This window comes from Malaclemys terrapin, chromosome 20 (genome assembly GCF_027887155.1).
Source record: "Malaclemys terrapin pileata isolate rMalTer1 chromosome 20, rMalTer1.hap1, whole genome shotgun sequence".
Taxonomy (NCBI): domain Eukaryota; kingdom Metazoa; phylum Chordata; order Testudines; family Emydidae; genus Malaclemys; species Malaclemys terrapin.
Genome location: NC_071524.1, coordinates 18,522,136 through 18,545,047, shown reverse-complemented (window position 1 = coordinate 18,545,047; position 22,912 = coordinate 18,522,136). Strand labels below are relative to the sequence as shown.

General features: G+C 46.9%; 1 protein-coding gene across 4 annotated transcripts in view; it reads left to right on the top strand.

Moving 5' to 3' along the window:
- The window catches only part of ZC3H4 (zinc finger CCCH-type containing 4), a 29,678-nt gene extending 7,497 nt beyond the window's left edge, over positions 1-22,181 (top strand). For 2 of the 4 annotated variants that reach the window (XM_054009798.1, XM_054009801.1), the window contains exons 2-14: positions 6,435-6,660; positions 7,817-7,927; positions 8,373-8,595; positions 10,034-10,176; positions 10,331-10,427; positions 10,576-10,721; positions 11,914-12,027; positions 12,454-12,565; positions 13,547-13,656; positions 14,058-14,419; positions 15,343-15,767; positions 16,077-16,328; positions 17,295-22,181. In XM_054009798.1, coding sequence (XP_053865773.1) covers positions 6,435-6,660; positions 7,817-7,927; positions 8,373-8,595; positions 10,034-10,176; positions 10,331-10,427; positions 10,576-10,721; positions 11,914-12,027; positions 12,454-12,565; positions 13,547-13,656; positions 14,058-14,419; positions 15,343-15,767; positions 16,077-16,328; positions 17,295-18,799 — 3,826 coding nt within the window. In that variant the 3' untranslated portion in view covers positions 18,800-22,181. The remainder of the gene's footprint in view (positions 1-6,434; positions 6,661-7,816; positions 7,928-8,372; positions 8,596-10,033; positions 10,177-10,330; positions 10,428-10,575; positions 10,722-11,913; positions 12,028-12,453; positions 12,566-13,546; positions 13,657-14,057; positions 14,420-15,342; positions 15,768-16,076; positions 16,329-17,294) is intronic. The other 2 variants (XM_054009800.1, XM_054009799.1) reach the window with 2 other exon arrangements.
- Positions 22,182-22,912: the final 731 nt, after the last annotated feature.

The window sequence follows — 22,912 nt, the reverse complement described above, 5'->3', positions numbered from 1 at the left end:
GGGTGCTACGCTGTGCCATTTCTCCCAAGATTTTGCTTGATATCTAAACATTTGTATAAAAGCGAGGTATTAGACACTCTCTTATTCTATGGAAGATTTGTACAATGATGAAAGTAACTTGTATCACCAGAATTAGTTCTGTTTAGAGTCCCAGCAACTGTTTCACAAATTGCCTCGCAGTAGCCACAGGCTTTTACGCTTACTTCCAGATTGTCCTCTTGCTCTTCATAAATGCCTTGATAGAACAGGCTGATAAATTCCTTTCTCCAAACTGTTCATAGGCCAGAGTAATTCAAAGCAGAGCTGAAGAACTGTGTACTTTACTCAACAGAAATGACAGTTGTTCTGACTGCTGGGAATTGCAATTAGGGTGATTGCAACCTGATATTGACGGGAGCACTTGTTCCTATTTAAAGCCAACAGGGAAGGTAGGAAATTAAGAGCAGTCTTGCAATGCCCAGTTGGCAGGTGCTTCGGGGAAGGTAATGCTGATTTAAGCAGAGCAGTGCTAATGGGAATAGTCTTTTTTCCCCGTGGATAATAGCATGCATGCCAAAACATACGTCGTTGAATGAATTTACCATACCACAGCAGGCCTTTAAAATAGTGGCTCATCAGCAGTTGCCATAGGAGAATATTAATACTCTAAATAGCCTGCCCGGCTTGTTTCTTCTCACAACATAGTCTGCGCGGAGTGTGTGTGGGGGAGTGGTACTATATCCAGCTACACACTGGACACTGCTAGGTTGATGGAAGAATTCCGTCAATCTAGCTACCACCTATTGATAAGATGGATTTACTATGGCACTTTAGTAAGGGTCTACACTACATTGGTACATTTCTAGTGTAGATATACCCTGAGTCTCTTGAAGCCCAGTCCTTTGTGGCCAGTGCATGATTGTTCCTGTTAGTATTTTTTTTTCTACATCATTCTCCCATCTGATTGTAAATGTCTGAAATAATGGGGTTTCCATTGTTTCTGGGATGCTAGTATAAAAGTTTAAACACCGTTTTTTTTCCTTTGTGAAACTGACATTTTAAATTAGCTCCAACCCCATGAAAAATGTTGGTTCATCTAGTCCAGAGTTGATTTTCCTATTTTCTAGAAGGAGTCGGATTCACCAGTGTCCTGGGTCCTTTGTGATTGCAGAGAATCAGTCATGGAGGATTCTCCTGGCTGATCCTAACATAGTGCCTTCTCAGTGCTACAGAGGAAGATGAAAACCAACTAGCCACTGCCAAGGCAAATATAATGTTAGAACTCAGGGATTCTTGCCTTCTCTCTGACTGCTCTAAAGGGAGGAAAATCTTTCATGTTATGTGTACTCCTAGTGTCTCGTATGTTTTCGATTTGTCATGTGTGCGTTAGACTTTGGAAGTGTTTCCTTGGAAATCATAACTTGCTGAGATTTGGTGACCTTAGAGGGGCTTTTGTTTTGAACTAGTAGTTAAGCATAATTTGTTGGGGGATGGAGAAAGGGTTGTCAGGCACCTGGTATTGTATTGAACCATTATTTTGAGATTCTGGAGTGTCTGAGGTAATTGTTGTGGGGACAAAGGGAAATGGCTACTGGAAGGGGAAATTAGTTATTTAACCTTTTTTTTCTCATTGGCTTTATACATTTATTATTTGACTCTGTCAGAAATGTGTATAGGATCTGAATTCACCAGATATTGTTCCAGGCACTCTCACTTTGTGCCATTTGGAAGTGTGGAACATGAACCTTGGATGGGCACTGAGTACTTTCAGTGACTAGTTGAAGTTTATTCAACTGGTGCTTGCCTTTCAAAATTCCACATGCTTGCAGGACCAGGTAGTCCTGCAGCAAGCCTGATCTTGGATTGAACAAATCTGTTATTCAGATGTTGCAAATACCAACTAAAACAGGTTTGGAATTTTGGATTATAGTGGGAATGGATGGCTCAGGAAAATTGGCAATGGTGGGATCTGGAGTGTTCGATCTCTAAGGGGCTAGAGCTGGTTTCCATCCAGTCCAAGCGGATGATGACCAAATTTTGTCTTCTAATGTCTGTTCAGCTGTTTGTGTAATGAGTTGCAGGGCCTTAGTCCGTTCAAAATAACTTCAGAAGTGTGAACTGCATTGCTCACTGTCCGGGATACATTGGGGTGTGACTGAGGGCTAGCTGGCCGAGACTCAACCAGATAAGCTGTGGTGATGTTGGTCGGATTGGTGAGTTTACCAGAGGAGATTGCAGGGATTATTTCTGTCCCTTCAAGGTGTGCGACTGACTGCCTGTGGTTGACCTGGTTCCTGACCTGGGGATGGCGGTGTCTAATGAGATTCCTACCTGCTGCTAGAAGAGCAGGTAGCAGCTACAGCCGCTTTGGCCTTTTCCCATCCATTGGCAGCGAGGAAGTTGTTCCCGTTCCTTTCAGATGTAGACTCTGCCACTGTCATCTCTGCCTTTGAAATTAGATACCGACATGTGCTCTACACGCGGATACTTCTTAAATCTGTTTGGAAACTGCAGCTGGTGCAGAATTTGTCGGCTTGCTTGTTAATCAGTGTTTATTTCTGTGAGCACATTAGACCTGTGATGCATGACCTGCCCTAGCTGTATGCTGAATTCTGGATGGATTTTAAGATGTTGGTTTTGAATTATATGGCTGTAAATAGTCTGGGATCTCCCTGTCTAAGAAATGCCTCTGCCCCATGACACTGTCATAGCTGCAATCAAAGGAGGCACCTGAGCTGGGGTCCCATCAGTATAGGCTAGAGGGGTTTGTTGCCAGATTGTTTTTTATTAAGGCCTGGGACTTTGGAACTCGCATCCTCCCCAGGTCCCTGTTAACCTACCGGTGTATCACAGTGTCTGTTTGTTAGGGTGACCATAAATCCCGTTTGGCCAGAACAGTCCCTTTTTTAAACCTTATCCCGGCCGACCCGACTTTTTTGGCAAAAGTGGGCATTTGTCCCGTTTGCTTTTACCGACTTGATCAGTTGGCAAGAGAAAACTGGGCAGATGCCCGCTTTCGTCAAAAAGGTGGCGTGCTGTGGGGAGGGAACATGCGGGGGAATGAGCAGATATGCCAGCCCCTTGCAGGGGGGCATGGATTGTGCAGGGGCAGGCAGGGTTCCAGCAAACCCAACCTCACGTGGGGGGGGGGGCAGACCAGCGACCTCAGCCTCATTGCGGGGGGGCCTAGGGAGGGGACTTGGGCGAGCAGCTCAGGCTATCCCTGTGCGGGGAAGAGGTACTCAGGCCAGTCCCGTGCTGAGGTGGGGAGAGGGCTCGGGCCAGCCCCGTGCGGTGTCTCATTTTCCCTTTGGTAAATTTGGTCACCCTACTGTCTGTCCTCTCTGGCCTTGCGGGGAGAGTGGTGTTGAGCAGGGCTTGTGGTGACAGGGGGTCGATTAATTTCTATTTACATGATCAGTGGGTTATTTGATTTAATCTGGTGGTATTGATTACTCTGTTCATTTATGTAATGTTGGGATTACCAAGGGCATCCAGAGTCCTGGAAGGGGGTGGGGGGATGCCCTTTTACCATTTGTAAAATCCAGATAAATCATTCCCCAAAACCACAAACAGACCGGGTCCCTTGGTGGCAGAGTTTCAGCGGGGAGGTCGAATGACTGAAGTCCCTTCTTTCCCCAGAGCTCGTCTCTCCGTGGAAGGGGTGAGACACAGTAGCAGAGGGCCGTGTAGAGAGTGGACCTTTGTACCATTGCTGCTGTATCTGGTCTGCAGCTAAAGGCACTGTTTCGGTTTCAGTTTCTAGGGCTGTCCATCTTAGCATCTTTCAACAGCAGTGAAATTAATAGGAGATGTTTTTGTAGAGGGGCCAAAGATTATTGTCGTAAATGCTGTTTCTGTTTGAATTCTTGCCACTGAAAAGTAGTAACGGCACCATTATTGTGGTTCTTTGCCTTAAACAGAAAAGGAGCGGGAGATCTTGTAATGGGTTTTAGACTGTATGCTCGCTGGGGTGGACAGTGCCTTCCAAGATGTCTGCACAGCACCAAGCTAATCTTGGGCACGTCTGCCAAATAAATAACAATGAAGACAACATAGAAAGATCCCTGTGAAAGCAGACATGCTGATAGCTACTTAAGGGACAGCATTGCCTCTGTACCCAGTACCCCATATAGAGTTCCCAACAAGGGATGAGTTAGAAGGGGAACCTCCCTCGGAAGTTTCCCTTCACTGCGGTACTGCATGCTACTAAGGCATTTGAGGAAAGGGTTACCCTTAAATTGGTGGCATATAAACCCTGTTTTCCAAACTCAGGGATAAAATTCCATCCATTCATCGTACTCAAAATCATCATTTTAAATAAAGAATTGAACAGTGATAAGTATGTACTGCTCTAGTCAGAGCATAGAAGAGATGAAAAATTAGAGCAAGATTAAGAATGTGAGAATTTGTAGGATTCAGGAAGGGGTGAGCAGTATAAAAAGAGAATTCAAGTACTGTTTGCACCCTTACTTGATTTGTAAATTTGATTTATTGTGAGCTTGGAGAAAGCTTCACTTAACCAAACCCCAGTAATTCTTAAACTGAATGTGACTGGAAAATCCTCTGAGGATATTTCAGATCTTGGTTTGTTTTATTTCATCTCATGATGACCATAGTTATGTGTGAACCCTAATGTGGTGTCAAGTATCTACCAACACCTACAAGATCTTCACCAAGCATTCTCAAAACTACGATACCCACACAAGGAAATAAAGAAACAAATCAACAGAGCCAGACGTGTACCCAGAAGCCTCCTGCTACAAGACAGGCCCAGAAAAGAAACCAACAGAACTCCACTGGCCATCACCTACAGTCCTCAGCTTAAACCTCTCCAACGCATCATCAGTGATCTACAACCCATCCTGGACAATGATCCCTCACTTTCACAGACCTTGGGAGGCAGGCCAGTCCTCGCCCACAGACAACCCACCAATCTTAAGCATATTCTCACCAGTAACCACGCACCACACCATAACAACTCTAACTGTAACTCAGGAACCAACCCATGCAACAAACCTCGATGCCAATTCTGCCCACATATCTACACCAGCAACACCATCACAGGACCTAACCAGATCAGCTACAACATTACCGGCTCATTCACCTGCACGTCCACCAATGTTGTATATGCCATCCTGTGCCAGCAATGCCCCTCTGCTATGTACATTGGCCAAACTGGACAGTCACTACGTAAAAGGATAAATGGACACAAGTCAGATATCAGGAACGGCAATATACAAAAACCTGTAGGAGAACACTTCAACCTCCCTGGCCACACAATAGCAGATGTAAAGGTAGCCATCTTATAGCAAAAAAACTTCAGGATCAGACTCCAAAGAGAAACTGCTGAGCTCCAGTTCATTTGCAAATTTGACACCATCAGATCAGGATTAAACAAAGACTGTGAATGGCTATCCAACTACAGAAGCAGTTTCTCCTCCCTTGGTGTTCACACCTCAACTGCTAGCAGAGCTCTTCACCCTCCCTGATTGAACTAACCTCGTTATCTCCACACTGATTTATACCTGCCTCTGGAAATTTCCATTACTTGCATCTGATGAAGTGGGCATTCACCCCCAAAAGCTTATGCTCCAATACTTCTGTTAGTCTTAAAGGTGCCACAGGACCCTCTGTTGCTAATGTGATGTAAAGATCAGGAAGCAGCAGTGCGTGTGTTTCCAGATTTGTCTCACCAATCCAAAATTAAGAGACAAATTAAATTTTCTTAAGGCAGCATTCTCACTTGGAAATGAGGACTCAAACAGCTATTCTTTCCAAGCAAAAGGCCAGATAATTATAGATGAAACCAAATGTTTGTTTGTTTATTTAAATTTACACACACACATGCTTTTTAGATAAGAAGAAGTTGCCTGTCTAAAACCCCTGGAAGAGGAGCTGCATGCTTCTTCAGTACATGATTTGCCGGATTTCCTATAATAATTAGGATAGACAATAGGAATAATGGGGTTTCTGGGATAATTTGTTTTATTTTTATCTTTTGTAGGACCACATGGTTTGTTGTATATTGACTTTAATTCTAAGGCTGATTGAATTTGTGATAATGTTCTCTAAGATTTGAAGCTGTAATTTTGCAGTCTCTGCTATCGTATGTTGTTCAGTAGAATTATTGTATAGGCTTTCATTTTTTAAAAATGTGCATAGATGTAATCAGTTAAATAGCAGAGCTCTCTTGTCTTTCTTTAACTGGGAACTTTGGTCTGAGGCGTGTGTGTATGTGTGAGAGAGAGAGAGTGAGCGAGATTTGAATAGGCTCTATTTGTATGTTCCAGTGAGACGGATTGATAAAGTCAAATGTGACAGATGTCTCAAACCAAGGTATTTGGGACTAGTGTTACCTTTAGATTTAGGAAACCCCAAGATGTCCAGCTGGCTTGAGTGCCTTGAGTGATTTTGTCAGGAGTGAAATGCCAATGTGAGTGTTTGCTTTGCAGGGAGGATGGGGAGCTGGAAGAAGGCGAGCTGGAGGACGATGGGGGAGAGGAGCCCCAGAATGCCTCTGAGTCCCATGAGAGGGGCCGGAAAGAGAAGGGAGAGAAGCACAGAAGCGACTCGGATGAAGAAAAGGCTCATCGGCGGATGAAGCGCAAGAGGAGGAAAGAGAGAGAGAGAGAGAAAGAGAAAAGAAGAGCAAAAAAGAAAAGGAAATCCAAGCACAAAGTGAGTAAACAAACCTCCAGGGTCCTCTTATTCCTGTCAGGTATGGTAATAGGGATCCCAACTCCACTCCTCCAAGAGGCTACATATCTAGTGATTCCAATGGCTACGTTTACATACTTACCTTGTAGAGCTGGGTTTCTCAAACACCCCTCCTCCCCCCCAATGCTGTAAAACCTCCACAGTCCACCTCTGTCACAACAACTGCTTTTCTGCATATAAAAGTCAGGGCCAGCGTTAGGAGGTAGCAAATGGCAATTGCGTGGAGCCTCATGCCACAGGGAGCCCCATTAAGCTAAACTGCTCGGGCTTTGGCTTCAACCCAGGGCCTCAGGTTTCAGCTCCATGCAGTGGGGCTTCAGCTTTCTGCCCAGCGTCCCAGTGAGTCGGATGCTGGCCCTGTGTGACAGACCCCCTGAAACCTGCTCGTGGGCCCTCAGGGGATCCCGGACTCCTGGTTGAGAACCACTGTTGTAGAGAACATATTAACTGTAGTATCCTAGGCAGAATCTCCCTGCCTTAGGCCTTGCCATATGGACGTAGCCCATCCTTATGGCACCATGTAGTGCATTGTACCTCACTTACAAAGAAATATGAGCTTACTGTTTAAATTAGACATAATCCAGCAAGAGGTAACAAGTAAACAAACGGTGGGGAGGTAGAAGATACCCTAGTAAGGAATCTCTCTTCTTTTTCTGTGTTTGCATATATCTGTGGGTAGAATGGAAAGGAAAAACAATTTCATTTGGGAAACTAATTTTTTTTTTTGGTGAACACCTGTGCTTGCAAGAAGACTAGTATATGGTAAATTAAAATATCTGGCTTGTAAAGTCAAAGATGTTTATGAGACCCTCAAGCTAACAGACAGTGTGATATGAATTGCCTTCACTATAGATTCCGTCCGAATTGGGAACGTTACCAGTTTGTTTCATCAGATTCTAATGAAGTTTGAAATACACTAGAAGTCTTTTGTATCATAAATGTTCAATTCAAGGAACACTGTCAAGATTTTTGCAAGCCAGAATCTGAGTTACCTTCAGAAAGACTCGTTTATATTGTGTGTGGCAGTCCAGATGCCTGGCCACAGAGTTGGAATTCAAGCTTAGAGCATAAGAGCCTCTGTACTAAAATCATACAATATGTTTGCCATGCCTTGCAGCGCCATGCATCTTCCAGTGAAGACTTCTCTGACTACAGCGAGGACTCTGATTTCAGCCCCAGTGAGAAGGGGCACAGAAAGTACCGGGAATACAGCCCTCCTTACCCTCTTGTAAGTATCTGCGATCAACCAGTTGTGGAAAAAGCTGCTCTCTCTTGCACTGGGTTGGAAATGCTGCAGGCTTTGCACATAGAGACCTGTCTTGCTGCATGCAGGGGAGATGACATGAGTTCCCCTTTCTAGTTCTGTCTGATGGCTCCATTACACCCCTTCTAACCGCACAATCTTGATGAGGAGCTTGTCTGTCTCTGCAGAGTTCTGAAGGTTCTGGGAGAAAGCTGCCAGGGAAGGGATGCATGGTGGGTAGTAAATGAAACCATGAGGGGGCTGCGGCTTTGCAGGTTTGGGGATAAAGACTGCTTTACTTCCACAATTCCTTGGCAAGTCTGGAAAGAGGGCATGCCCCAGGGACCTGCTGTGCGTCAGCCATCACCATGCTGTTTCAGATTGATCTTTGCTTCATTGTTAACCCTTCCTGTCTGTCTACTTTTTTCAGTCTCACCAGCAGTATCAGTCCTCTCACAGTGCCCCCTTGCCAAAGAAGAGCTACTCCAAAATGGAGAGCAAGAATTACAGCATGTATGAGGATTACGAGAATGAGGCCTATGGCGAATACGAGGGGGATGAAGATGAAGACATGGGGAAAGAAGAGTATGACGACTTCACAAAAGAGCTGAACCAGTACCGGCGAGCTAAGGAGGGGACACATCGGGGGCGAGGTATGGCTGCCATTGCCAACACGCTTTCCAGGCCAAGCCACTTTTCTAATCAACATGTTACAACAGTTTGCTTATGAAGGTTGATGCTCCGTCACCATGTAAGGCTCTGATCTTGTAGTTGGCGGCTTGCAGGTGGAATGCTGTGCCCGCTCTGAGCCCCTGGTACAGCAGAGGTCTGCTTCAGTTGCAATGGCAGGGCCTAAATAACTCATTAGTGCTGCATAGCGAGACCCAGAGACAGCCATTTCTTGACGTCTTTTATTCTGCCAGGGCAAAGGCCAGATCCCAGTTTTGTAGCTTTATATTTAAAGGCACATTCTTTCTCTTATGTCTAGATAGATTTAAAAATACAGGTGAGGTAGAAAAAAATAGTGTGTCCTTTATGTGCAAAGAAAACAAAGTCAGAATAACATGGCAAGTCCGATTTCATCCTGTTAAAGTATATTCAGAGTAAACTCTGAAGCGTAGCATGTTGCTGATCCTGCAGGAAGGATGAAACTTTATGTGCGGTAATTGCCCTGCATTCACAATGGCTGCTTTAAAATGTTTACGTCCTAGCCACTTTAAGAGTAATTGCTTCAGAATATTAAAAAGCATTAACCCACTTAAAGCCAAATAGCACCAAGATTTATTCTATCAAAAGTCTAAAATACACAGAACCTGCTCTTATAAGGAGGAGGCAAGTGTTTTGATGTCTTCACTAACCAGGTATGTAATATATACATATATAGATACATTCTGTTAGAAGGATCGCTGAGTGGTAGAGGTGATAACTTGGGGCTTGGAGGATCTGAGTTCAGTTCCCTGATTTTCCACAGAGCTCTTGTGGGACCTTGGGCAGGTTACCGTGTCTCTCTGAAGCTCTGTTTTCCTGTCTGTAACATGGGGAGAGTAGCCCTGCCCTCCCTCATAGTGGTGTGGTGAGGATAAATACATTAGAGATTGTGATGCGCTCAGATACTGTGGTAATGGGGGGCAGGTAAGTACCACAGATTGATGGATTCTGGTTACAGGTTGATAGAGCCTGAAGCAGAAGCATGGTACAGATATTGTACCCGGCGTGTATTGTCTTTGCCATATTCTTCACTATTTAAATGTGATGGGTAACCCTTACTGGAATGCCATTGACTTTCCTTTCAATTAGGTATGCACTTACGTTTGTGTTCCTTAAGAAAGTGACCCTATGTTGTATTAGTAGGCTTAAAAAGTCCCAGCACGCCCTCGCAAACTCATTGATCTCACTAGCAGTAACTAAGAGATCATTTGCTGTCATAAGCTGATCTGATTGTCCTCTGGAAGTGAGAGACAACATGTTACTCCTGTGAACTGACTTGGTACCTGCTCCAAAGACAGCCAGTTGTCAGGCATGGAGCCACGCGGCTGTCTGAGTGTTCAAGTACTGTGGTAGCAGACTGACACTTGTTTGCTTGCTTTACAGGCAGTCGAGGCCGAGGCCGAGGATACCGAGGGCGTGGAGGCAGAGGTGGAATGAGAGGGCGAGGCATGGGCCGAGGAGGCCGTGGGAGAGGGAGAGGCGAACATCCGGAAGAGGAGGAGGAGATGTATGAGGAAGAAATAGAAGTAAGGCCCGTTACTGAGCTGTATCCGAGTCCTCCAGAAATGGGGAGCGTTAAGGGGGAGAACATTCCTTTCTGGAATTAGAAGTGGCGGGGTGAGCATCAGTTTTGGGCCAAGAGTCCAGTGCCCTGAGCACTCTGTTCTTTCTGAATTGCAGTATGGTGACAATGAAGAGCCAATGGGTGACGAGGATTACGACGACTATTCGAAAGAGCTCAACCAGTACCGGAGGAGCAAAGAGGGCAGAGGGCGAGGTACGTGACAGCCCAGAGCCGAGTGAATTAGATGGTGCTCGTGAGCTCTGCGCAGTCCGGAGAGTAGAGCCAGCCACTGGTATCATAATGGTCAGCTTTTATTTGAGGGGAAAAGTATAAATAATGATGTTGTTTTACTCTATTTCAGGTTTAAATCGGGGGCGTGGGCGTGGTCCCAGAGGGAGAGGAAGCAAAGGGATGGGCAGGGGAAGAGGAAGAGGTGGGAGCAGAAGTGGAATGGGGAAAGGTGGCGGAATGAACGAGGATGACGATTACTATGATGAAGACATGGGGGTAAGCAGCTCTGCCTTGTCTCCTTGGGGGTCTTGCTGCACTTGGGTCACCTGTGGAAAGATGCCCAGGGGGTTTCTCTCCAACATACCAGACAGGCTTCCCCAGAAATAATTTCACTTGGATGTATTGAATTCTGAAATATGGAACTTTCTGAGCCTGCCCAGGGCTCTCTGCACCCAGAACAAACTTGGTCAGTTTGCACATAAAGATGGCTTTTTCTGCCCGCCAGCGCTGCTTACTGCCCTAGGCTGAGAGCCACAAGTTGACCTCCTCCTACCTCATTCATCATCGCTGAGAGTAAAGATCCAGCCCTCGGGCTTCTGAAACCCTATTGGAGTACAAAACTTGGGAAATAATGAACAGTCCTGATGATGAAGCACAGAGCAGAGCACACCCCAGCTCCTTTTCCCACCGGGTTTGGCTCTGCAGGGCTGCTAGGAGTAAAGCCAGTAACTGTTGATCTTGCTCAGTAAAGTGACACTGAACCGGCACAGAGAGCAGACCTGCCATGAGGACAGGGCTCCTTTTATCTAGTCACTTTTCTCATCCGAGCTGCGCTTCAACGGCAGGAGGCTGCTGATCAGTCACGTACTCCTGTGCTTGGCAGTCAAGCTTCGAAGCAGCCCAATTTTTGAACCCCGGGCATCGATTTTCTCCCTTCTATCAAGGGGCTCCTCTGCCTGTTTTTGTCTGGAGTGAGAAGTGCTCTCAGGCACTGTTTGACTGGCACCAAGTAATGCTAAAAAGAGGGAGGCATCTCGGGGAGCCCTCATTAGGGTTCATGTCACCAAGTGTATGCACTGACCTTACAGTCAGAAAAATGACCCCCATTCCCCACCCACCAAAAGAGATGATCTCTGAAATACCTTGAAATGAGCCCAAAGTCTAGACTTCTTATTTGTGTATTTCCCAGCAGTGTAAAAATGGGACCGGCCCAGGCTTCATGACAATAATCCCTTTTCTAGGCAGGATGGATTTTTCAGATTCTGATGGATTGATTGACAAACCAAGTTGAAATCTGTCTCCATCTAGCTACAGTCGGTCAGGCTGCAAGTCATATGCTTCCTTCATGCAAGACCTTCATGTGCACTTTGAAATGCATATTTTAGGGAGGTTATTGTAGGTTAATTTCTTTCCATGGCTAGGGTTTGCCTTTTCGTGCTTGTTAACTACACCCTTACAATTCCTGCAGGACGGAGGAGGAGGTGGAAATTACAGGCGGAATGACCATGATAAACCCCACCAGCAGTCTGATAAAAAAGGAAAAGTTATCTGCAAATACTTTGTGGAAGGCAGGTGTACCTGGGTAAGGAGATAATTAATGGTGGCCTTGACTTTACTTTTAAGCATTTCTGTAGTACCTAAAATGCATCCAGATCTGTACAAGATATAGACTGAGATGTACGTGGTCGAGAACATAGAGTCTAGAATACATGTTGAAAGTGATAACATGCTGAGTGCTAGGAGTGTTACACCGAGTGTAAGGAAAATCAAGCGTGCAAACACCAATCTGAGATAAACACTTGCTTTACTTTCTACTTCCTGATTCTCCGATTTTAAAAACACAAGATAACCGTGGTACACAGAGCCCGGTTTTCAAGGATTTCAGGGCCAGAACCCCAGCAGAGAGTCAGTTCCATAACAAGTGCCTTATAGGTGTTTGCTGCCCCCTGTTATTGTGTGTGCTTTATTGTTTCATTAACAGTGCGGGTGTTGTACTTTTTCTATACAGGGGGAGCATTGCAATTTCAGCCATGACATCGAGCTACCAAAGAAGCGGGAACTGTGCAAGTTTTACATCACTGGTTACTGTGCGAGGGCGGAGAATTGCCCTTACATGCATGATATCCTTTCCTCTTGTTCGCTGTGTTCCCAGTCACCAGGGAGATCAGTGGCTAAGTCAGTCATGTGCAGCCCTGTGCAACAGGGAAAAATGGGCCAGAAGAGTTAGGTCCCTGCACTAAGCAGCTTACGATCTACAGGCAAGTGCCTGTTTGATATTGTTTCCCAGAATGTGGGGTGCACCCACTTGTGGGAGGGGGCCGTGAAGGGCTAGCTGAAGGTGTAGACAGACCTCTCATTTGTTCTTCAGTCTCAGCTTTCGTTTTATAAAAAGTCAATCTCTAGGTGTTAGAATTGCAGACAAATCCTTCACGTTGTGATCTGAGTTAACTGATGCAGAGACGTCTGCCTAAGTTTGCAGAGAGCCTGAAACAATAACGGGGGGAGAGACTACCCTGAGCGTAACCTATGCCTGCCTGAGCCTGCAGAGAGCCTGAATGCTAAGGTGTGAACAGCCCCATTCATTTCAGTGGGTGCTGACTCAGATGTCAGCGATGGCATGTTCATTATTTCACTGCTCACCAAAGTGTGTCAGAAAGGAAGGGAAGGGTCCCATGATGAAGACCTGCACTGATGTTTCCCCAGGGGGAGGGAGGCTAGGACTAGCCATGGGAGTGTGGAAGACGTATACCTTAAGATGTGTAGGCTTTTAACAGTGTGTGACAGCTGCAGGGACACGAGCTGCTTCATGTTGGTGAAGGCAGGCTCAGCTTGGGAACAATACAGTATGGAGTAAGCACAAGGGAATGGGGTCTTTAGGCCACAGAGCTGCACAGAGCAGGTGGGTTTGCAGGAGTTTTAGAAAAGGAAAATGTGGGGTGTGGGGCAGTTGTGTTTTATTTTCAGTGTTGGGACTGCAGAGATTTCACGTGCTTAGTAAGAATGTACCATTGGTGCAGCATTGTTAAAAATAACCTGTCTGCCCATTGACAGATTTTTTATTAATTACTCAAAGGAGTTTTATTTTCCTTAACACTTTGTACGAGACTTTCCTTGTAAACTGTTCCACACCACTGGGAACTGTATCAATGGGGACGACTGCATGTTTTCCCATGAGCCGCTCACAGACGAAACACGGGAGCTGCTGGACAAGGTAAAAGGGAATGTTAATGTGGGTTCCTTTCCGAGTGGCTCTCTTGCCTTGGCTGATTTTGCTGCCCATGTGAGACTTTCACAGCAAGGAAAGAGGAGTTTGTAAGATGGGGTAACAAGGGTGTCATTTGGAGTCCCGAGATTGAGTTCTGAAAAGGGAAGCGCAGGGAGCCTGGTCTGACTCTGCAGAGCAGAAGCCCCACCATTTGGGACACTTTCAGCTTGCTGGAACAGTAGGAGACAAGCCTGTGCTGGCAGACTCTCATATGCAACCTCAGCGCTGGAGAAACACGGGCCCAGGCCGTGGTCTGACCAGCTGCGCCGAGACCAGGCAAACTCATACCAACATGGGCTGTTTAGGGCGTTGCTTTTAACTTCCTCTCATTTCTCTCTCTCCCTCAGATGCTGGCTGATGATGCAGAAGCAGGTGCAGAAGATGAGAAGGAAGTTGAAGAGCTAAAGAAACAGGGCATCAATCCATTACCGAAACCTCCACCTGGAGTGGGCCTGCTGCCCACACCCCCTCGCCCTCCTGGCCCGCCAGCTCCAACGTCTCCCAACGGCAGGCCAATTCCTGGAGGACCTCCTCCTCCTCCGCCTCCCCCCCTTCCACCGCCAGGGCCACCCCAGCTGCCACCACCGCCGCATGAGCCTCTCTCACCACAGCAGCTTCAGCAGCAGCAGGACATGTATAAGAAGATCCCATCTCTGTTTGAGATTGTGGTACGGCCCACTGGGCAGCTGGCGGAGAAACTAGGCGTGCGGTAAGCATGACCCTCCCTTCCAACTACTTACGGATTCACTAAAGGAATAACGCTCAGTGGGAGAGTCAAGAATAGGAAGGGGGGGTTATGTGTGCCGTTGCGAGGTCATTATTCATACCCTTCTCTCTGAGGGTCTTAAAGTAATTTTACAGGATGAAATTCATCCACAGCCTCTCTGTCACAAGCAAAACATTCCCACTTGTAGCCTAGTTGTTATTTAATGTAGCTAATATATGGAATTTCTTTGTTATTTGCATAGTAGTAAAATTCTCCCTACATGCGTCTAGGAAGCTCTGTGGATCCTTTAGACGCGGTACAGGGTGTTTAGGAACCTGTGTGTTGTTTCACTGCACACGGGGTGGTACTGACCCCTTAGTGCAGTCACTGAGACCGTGTAATCTGAACATTATGTATTTCCTGTTCTCTCTCTGTGGAGTAGGCTCGGAAATAGGCCAGCCAAGGTTCTGCTCCTGACATCTGGTTTGCTACAAGGTTAGCCTGTCTTCCTCGCCCAGAGACCTCTGTGCCATGGCATGGTGGTCTAGGCAGGAGGGGGTTGCACAGTGTGAATTCAACATCCTGCTGCCATTTCATAGCAGTGTACAGAAGGGCTGGGGACGCAGTCCTGCTGCTACTGAAACTCAACAGTAAAGAGCTGGCTGCTGAAGTTGAGAGATGTGGAATAGGCGCCTTTTGTGTGGAAATGAGGCTTTTCTGGCAGCTCCTGCCGGTGGGTGCATTTAAAACAACATGGTCTATTCCTGCAGGAAGCAGAGCGTGCAGCAACAGGCATTCCCTGCAGCACCGTGCCTGTCCTTCCAGTTCTGATGGGGACACTGCTGCAAGCCGTGCTCTTTGTAGGGAAATGAGACTGATCTCAAGTTTGCATTTTAAAAGTTAAATTTCCCTCTGTTCTCTTCCAGGCACCCAGTTCCACCACCTCCCCGCTTCCCTGGGCCTGGTGGACCACCTGGGCCTATGCCAGGACCCATGCACCCGGATATGCATCCTGACATGCACCCGGATATGCACCCTGACATGCACCCTGACATGCACCCCGATATGCATCCTGACATGCATCTGGACATGCACCCGGACATGCACCCCGACATGCATCCTGATATGCATCCAGATATGCACCCCGACATGCACCCGGATATGCCTATGGGCCCTGGGATGAATCCTGGGCCTCCAATGGGTCCCAGGCCCCCAATGATGCCATATGGCCCGGACGATTCTCCACACTCCGGAATGATGCCTCCTGGCCCACCTGCACAAAGCTTCTACGATAATTTCTACCAACAGCAAGAGGGCCTGGACATGGACCCTGGCTTGATGGGTGACCCAGGTATGTTTCTCTTACTAGCTGTCCCTGCCTTGTCTCTGTTTATCAAGAATGACAGGAGTTGGTCTTGTGCAGGGAGGGCTGGACATGCGATGTTGGCCTGGTCTCTTTTAGCTGCCTGTGACCACTTAACGTGCTGCTCTAGGTGGCTGGGCAGAACTCGCACCAGACAAGACTCGAACATTGGCTGGTTTCATGGGCATAAGTCTCTCTTTACTGCTTTCTTGAGTGTCGGCTGCTATATTCAGCTGTATGAGAAATAACGTCAGTGTCCTGTGATTGTGAACGTTTGCCCTGTTCCTTCCATGACAGAGGACTATGGGAATTATGAGGATATGGACGAGCCGCTGGGAGAGCATCTTTTCCCTGACCAGTCCTTGGAACCTGACTCCTTGTGTGAAGGAGGGGCTCCAGGGTTACACAAACCATCAGCCAACATCCCTGACTTCCTGCCATCGGCCCAGAGAGCCCTGTACCTGAGAATCCAGCAGAAGCAGCAGGAAGAGGAGGAGAGGGCTCGGAGACTGGCCGAGAGCAGTAAGCAGGAGCGGGAGAATGAGGAAGGCAAGTGGCAGAGCACCGGACTTGTTCAAAGATGTGTCCGTGAAGGATGCCCCTGCACAAGCTACCCTATCCCCCAGGGGCTCCACACCAGACTAACCTGCTCCCCTGGCTTAGGCCTTTGGCCTGTTTCCTCCCAGAGTCCAGTGGCACCATTTCTGGTTGCTGCCTTCCCCCTCCATGTGGACTGTGGGCCCTGGCACATCTGCATTTCCATGCTCTGCCTGCAACATTCCTATGCTTGCAGGTCTCTCAGTGACAGAGACCGAATGCGATCCCAGATCTGTCTTTGCCCTGGGCTAAGATGTCTTGGGGGACAGACATTCTCCCTGTTTTCCAAATGGGCAGCCCTGTGGGAATGTCATTCTGCATCCCATTGCTTCCGTCCCCAGCTCCTCTTTGAACATACTCGACAGCTCAGGCTGGCAGTGGGGTTTGTGCTTTTATTTTACAAATGACAAATCTTAAAACAAAAAGAGGAGCTATGAGATTGTGATCTCAACAGACAGCGCCTGGTGCCAGCATGGGCCCCACGTGGGAGATGGCCATCTTGGTTTTGTAGCGAAGGGCACTGGAGGTTTCTGAAGAACATGCACTCGGGTCTTTTCCCAATCAATCTCCCAAGCACTGATTCAGAAACTCCCTTCGTAAGGAGGGCCGGGGGTGAGCACCGAAAGTCATGAAGGAAGAAATAGGGGAGAGGAAGAATGGCAAGAGTGCGCTGCAGAAATCAGAGCAGCTGGCTGAAAGATCCCGCAAAGCTAATGTAGTTTGGTGAGGTTGGATGCTGCTAAATGTTCGTGGATCCCCCTTTCTAGCATTGCAGCGTCGTGAGCTGCCAGGGGGTTGAGGGAGCTGCTTGTTAGTGTGAGACCAGTTGCTGCAGACCCTAACAGAACCAGGTACCGTGTGGTTAGCTATGGTGGCGCGCACTGTGGTATTTGCTTACTCTCGTCTCCTTGTTCCTAGGTGATCCTGGCAACTGGTACTCCAGTGATGAGGATGACGGTGGAAGTAGCGTCACTTCCATACTGAAAACGCTAAGGCAGCAAAGTTCAAGCAGGCCTCATGCCCAGGCATCCCATGGAGAAATCAGTGGCAGCATCGGCCCGTCCTCAGGGGTGAGTGACCCTCGCCTGCAGAAGGCCCAGCCAGCAGGGAGCAGTCGGCCTGCGGATCCACGTGTGCTGCGGGATCCCAGGCTGTCTCGAAATGCCGATGCTTGTAGTCCATCTAGCACTGGAGACGCAGGGCCCACTGACCCGAGACTAGCACGACACATTCCCACGCCTGCCCTGAAACCGGATGCGCCTCATTCCAGCAGTGTGGCCAGTCAGAAGGCTGCCGTGGTTCCTGAGGAGGAGGAGGGGGAAAGAGCGCTAAGGGACAAACCGGTCAATATCCCCTTAGACGCACTGCCAGCCCACGCTCTGCGAGACCCCAGGTCTCAGCTGCAGCAGTTCAGCCACATAAAGAAAGACGTGATCCTAAACAAGCCAAACTTTGCCCGAATGGTCCTGTGGAGCCCAGAGGATCTGATTCCACTGCCTGTCCCAAAGCAAGAATTTGTTCCCGTCCCAGCTGCTCTCCAGTCATTACCTGCCCTTGACCCACGACTCAACAGGCCCCAAAACACAGGCCTTTCTGACCCCAGACAACGAGGGGCAGCAGCCCAAGCAGAGCCTGCCACCGGTTCTGGCACCAACATCCCTGACTTCGAGCTGTTGTCAAGAATATTAAAGACTGTGAATGCGTCTGGCAGTCCAGGGCCTGGGCAGAGCGATAAGCCGAGCGACCCTCGGATGCGCAAAGCATCAGCCGATCCCAGGTTACAGAAACCGGCAGAGCCAGCAGCTGCCAGAGCTGCCAAACCTGCGGAGCCAGCTCAGCCAACAGCGGCTCCCACGCCCAGCAGCGAGACAGCTCCCACCATTGCCCCCTACGACCCCAGGCTGCTGACAGCCGGTGGACTTAGCAAAGGCAGCAGCCAAAGCAGTGTGCTCAGTGGGATTAGTCTGTATGACCCCAGGACTCCAAGTTCAGGTGGCAAAGCCGGGGAGTCTCCCAGCGAAGGCAATGCATCGTTGAAAGGCCCAGAGGCCAGCAAGAGCGCTAACAAGGCCAAGGAGCCTCTGTTTGTGCGCAGGTCCGCGCTGGATCAGCCCGAGGCCGAGAAGGCAAGCGCTGAGCTTGCCACAGACAGATACAATAGTTATAACAGGCCGCGTCCCAAGGCCGCCTCCACCGCCCCCGCCGCCTCCTCCACACCTGCCCAGGAGACCGCACCTCAGCCAGGGGTTCATAACCTCCCGGTGCCCTCCGTCTATGGCATGGTTAAGCAGACCACAAAGCCTGGGTCAGGCAGCCCCTTTGCAGGGAACAGTCCTGCCCACGACACTGAGCAGCAGGATGCGGGGTCTCTGAAAGATGTTTTTAAGGGCTTCGATCCCACAGCTTCACCGTTCTGCCAGTAGTATTAAAGGACTGACCTTGCGTCGGTGTATTGAATAACAGCGCGCAGTGTTGGTAACTTTTTTTTTTATTCCATTAGTGCTCACTTTAGCCATATAACATGTATATAAATCGTTTTGGTTCTGGTCAGTGCTGTAACATATAGTCTCAAAGATGCATTTTAAATGAATAATCAAAGTATCCTTGTGCAGTAATAACCAGCATTTTGTTTGACTTCCCCAATAGTTTGTTTTAGAGCTTTCTTTCAAAATGCAATTGAAATCATTTTCGGGAAATAATGAATTGTCTGAAATGTCCTTGGGAAGCTGTGGCTGATCTGTCACACCACCCTTTTGTCCTCCCTCTTTGCAGTAGCCGAGCATCTCCCCGGTACTACATTCAGGACAAGGGTAGTGACAGACTGGATGGCAGAGAAATGTGGTTCATACGTGTTGCTTAGCAGATTAAAGCTGTGAGCCATGCGGATTAGTAGAATGTGTTCACTTCTAAAATGTAACTAACTAAAGTATTTGTATCATAGTCTTTTTTAAAATTCTAGTACAGTGAACAGAATTACCATGGAAACATAACCATGTGGGATTATTTTTGTAATTGTGGGGGTTTTGTTTGCTTTTGTTTTAAGTAAATATTTTATGCCATTTCCTGGAGGTTGTTTGATTGTAAGACCCAGCTGGGTTGTAACAGGACTCGCATTCTCGAGACCTTCCATGGATGGCCATGGAATATTTGCATCCCAAAAAGTTGTGCAGTCTACCAAAAAAAAAAAGGGTTGTATTATTGAAATTAAATTATTAATCTCAATCAGATTTCACTTGTATGTATTTTGCGAATGGAGGGTTTTTCCATAAACACAAATCTGTGTTCTAAGATTTTCAGTAGATGATCCCCACCCTACCCCCCAGGGGTAAAACCCATCTCCATCCAGATGGGAGGGGGGAACTCTGCATGCTGTGCGTTTCAGGAGGCAGAGTTTTGTCCGATAGTGCCACACTACAAAGAGAGGCTGTTCTTTAGAAAAGAGAGGAAAGCGATGTTAGGTGCTGAATACTTTTTCTGATTCATTGTGTGTTTAGAAACAAATGTGGAGATGGAAGTGTTGAGTACAATGAGCTGTGCTTTCAGGGTGTGCAGGGAAAAGCAGCTACAGGGGAAGGGACGTGAGTGACAGATAATCAAGATTTTCAAAAGATGAACGGGATACAGTAGAGTCTGTGGTTATGAAAATGGTTGTTGAGGGAAGGAAGATCTGGGGTGACTCCTTTCTGTGGCTCAGTGTTCTTGCTACAAGCTGTTTCAGTGGGTAAAGGGGATAACAGGTTTATAAACCTTTCCGACAGACGAGACAATTCTGTAGTTTACAGTTTCCTGATCATCCCTCTGCCCCACGCTTGTCTCAAATGTGCTAGATCTTTGTACTAATACTTTTTTTTTCTCCTTCCCATGCTCCCCTTGGTAGCCTCGGTTACTCAATGTCAAGGTGTGTCCTACCCCCTACTTCTTGGTATTTCGATAGCGGTATCGCTGTGGAGCTAACTGGATTCCGCCGTCCGTCACGTGAATATTGGTAGTACCCCACGCTCACAAGTATTTGGCTGGCAAAGCCTGTAGCAAACATGCTCACAAGTATTGGAAGATAAAAACATTTTATGCTAAGTGTCTTTAAAGCATAAACTGCACCAAGGAAAAGCTAAAATGCTTGCACCTTTCTAGCCATATGTTGAGACATGGATCTGTACAATGTACATGACCAACATGCAGTATCAATTCCTGTGAAATAATGGAAACGAAGTTAAATATTTTAAACACAGTTTTATAAACATGGCTGAGCCAGGTGGGTTCTTCGTTATACTTTCAGCCAGGACAGTGTCTGTGGCACTATCAGGAAAATGTCTGTGGAGTGTGAACTGAGTATCGTGCTTTCTTCTGACCAAGGCACAAGCCAGAACTTTTGTCAGAGACCCCAAATAGCTGGTAATGGTGAGTGTTTTAAAGGCACAGTGTGCATGTCATACCTCTCCTTCCCCAGGGCCTCGCACCGGGGAGTGCTGCACCAGCTTAGATGAGGATCTGGTGCCAGGCTATCCCAGCCGACCCACCTTCCCCCGCAGAGAGGTTCCTGTTTTATTGCAGAATATATCCCAAGGGGCTGTACCTCTCTGGGTTGAGAATTCATCCATTGCATCATGTCACAGTGGCTTGTCATCGGGCTGGTGTTTGCATAAAGAGTAGTGTGAGAGGAAAAACATTTCTCAGGACGCTGGCTACCGTCATTGAATCTGGTTTAGGATGAATTGTCCAGCAGTGGGACAGCTGCTTGAAAACCCATTCAGTTTTGCTGTAAGCGTTATAATTTGCTTTGAAAAAGTTCTACAGCTAATGGGTGTTCTTTGGTTTTGGTGCATGTGAGATTAATATTAATAATGCCAAAATAACTCTCTTCAATTAAAAAAAACCCAGTCTGGACTCTGAAGTTTTGTTACATTTATGTTTGGTGTTAATTTACTTGTCTTCTTCCCTTTGGACGCTATTTGTTTTACTTCCTCCTGCACCCTGCTTTAATTTGAGGCAAACTTACGCTAAACAATGTCCCTCAACCCAGCTGGATTCCAGAAAACTCAGATGCCAACGGATTGTGCTGATCTGTTCAATAAGTGGATGTCCAATGGAGATCTAATCTATTAAAATTTCTGCTTGCATTTCTCCCTGAAATTGTTTGCTAGTTTTCAATGAATCAGTGTGGCATCTGTGTGGGTAGTAGTTAGCGCACAGTTGAAGTGGTTTACCTCATGCCTTCTCTTGGTGTCTCCTCAGCTCTTAACCTGCAGTGAAGTGTGACATATGAACTCATGGCTTTGGAGTTTGGCTGGTATCACTGTCACAAAAAAAAGAGAAGTGAAATAAATCATTTGTGTCATGTTCTGCCATGTGAGATTGCTTTTAGGGAGAGGGATGTAAAATCAGTGGCATTTGTACCATAACCCTAAACATTTGTAACATAAATAAAAAAACCATATTGAACCCTGTCCAGAATATGAAAAGTGATGACGCTCTACTTTGGAATATATTCACCATAACGTAAAACATCACCAGTCTTTAATCCATTAATATTTTTCCATCTTCCAGAGCTTTAAGAGAAAAAAAAATAATGCTCTAACCGAGATTGTAATAAACTGTAAATACTATTTCAGAATTGAAGTTGTTGATGCAAATATGTATATACTGTATTGGTATTTTTACAATGACTGTTTCGTTGCATGGCTTTGTGTTTTTTTCCTTTTTTTTATTGCACATTTGTCTTCCAAAAATGTCATCTATATTTCTCCTGTGAGCTCTTTAATCCTCTATAATTGTATTACTGCCATTAAAGGATGCAGTTATTTTAAAGGTTTCTGGTTCATTTGGCTCAAGCGTGAGTTAACTACATTTGTGTTTGTTTAGCAATCCTACCTGATAGCTCTTTACAAATTATAGCCTTCATTTTCATGGGGGAGTTAAAAAATCCCGTCTTGTCTCATTGCAACACTCTTTTGGGCAGGACTGTTCGACAGTGTGAAGAATGGGGAGAGAGTTTAAACCCAGCTCGCTGTTTCTGTGTTGAACAGTTGGGGTGAGGGGATGCGCTTTGTAGACGTGTTTCCAGTCTATTTTTAACCCAATCCTATTCAGGCATGTAACATTGTTTAGAGAACAGCAGTAATCCTGGGTGTGAATATCGGAGTGCTGACGGTACAGAAATAACCATAGAGTTAAAGGGATTGATTGTGTTCTCAGGAAAGAGTTGTTAAGAGAAGGTGGCTTTGCTGTCTGTCCAAGCACGTGTATGTCTGTCTCTCTGCCCTGAGCACTTCACAACCGGGCACTTTATCTTCACACCCCTCCTGCTGAGTATCATCTCCACGCTATCAGGGAATTGCCTCACCAGTTGGATTCAGTGACTTGACATCTGTGGCGGAGTCAGGAATTGAACCCAGGTGTCCTGAACCCCAACCCAGCACCCTAGCCTGTCCTTCCTCTTCCTTAAGCATGGCTGTCTAGCACCAATAGCTGAGACCACCTGCGGGCGAGCCTTGGTGGTACTGAACGGATGGTGGCAGTTGGGAGAAATTTGGGGGTAA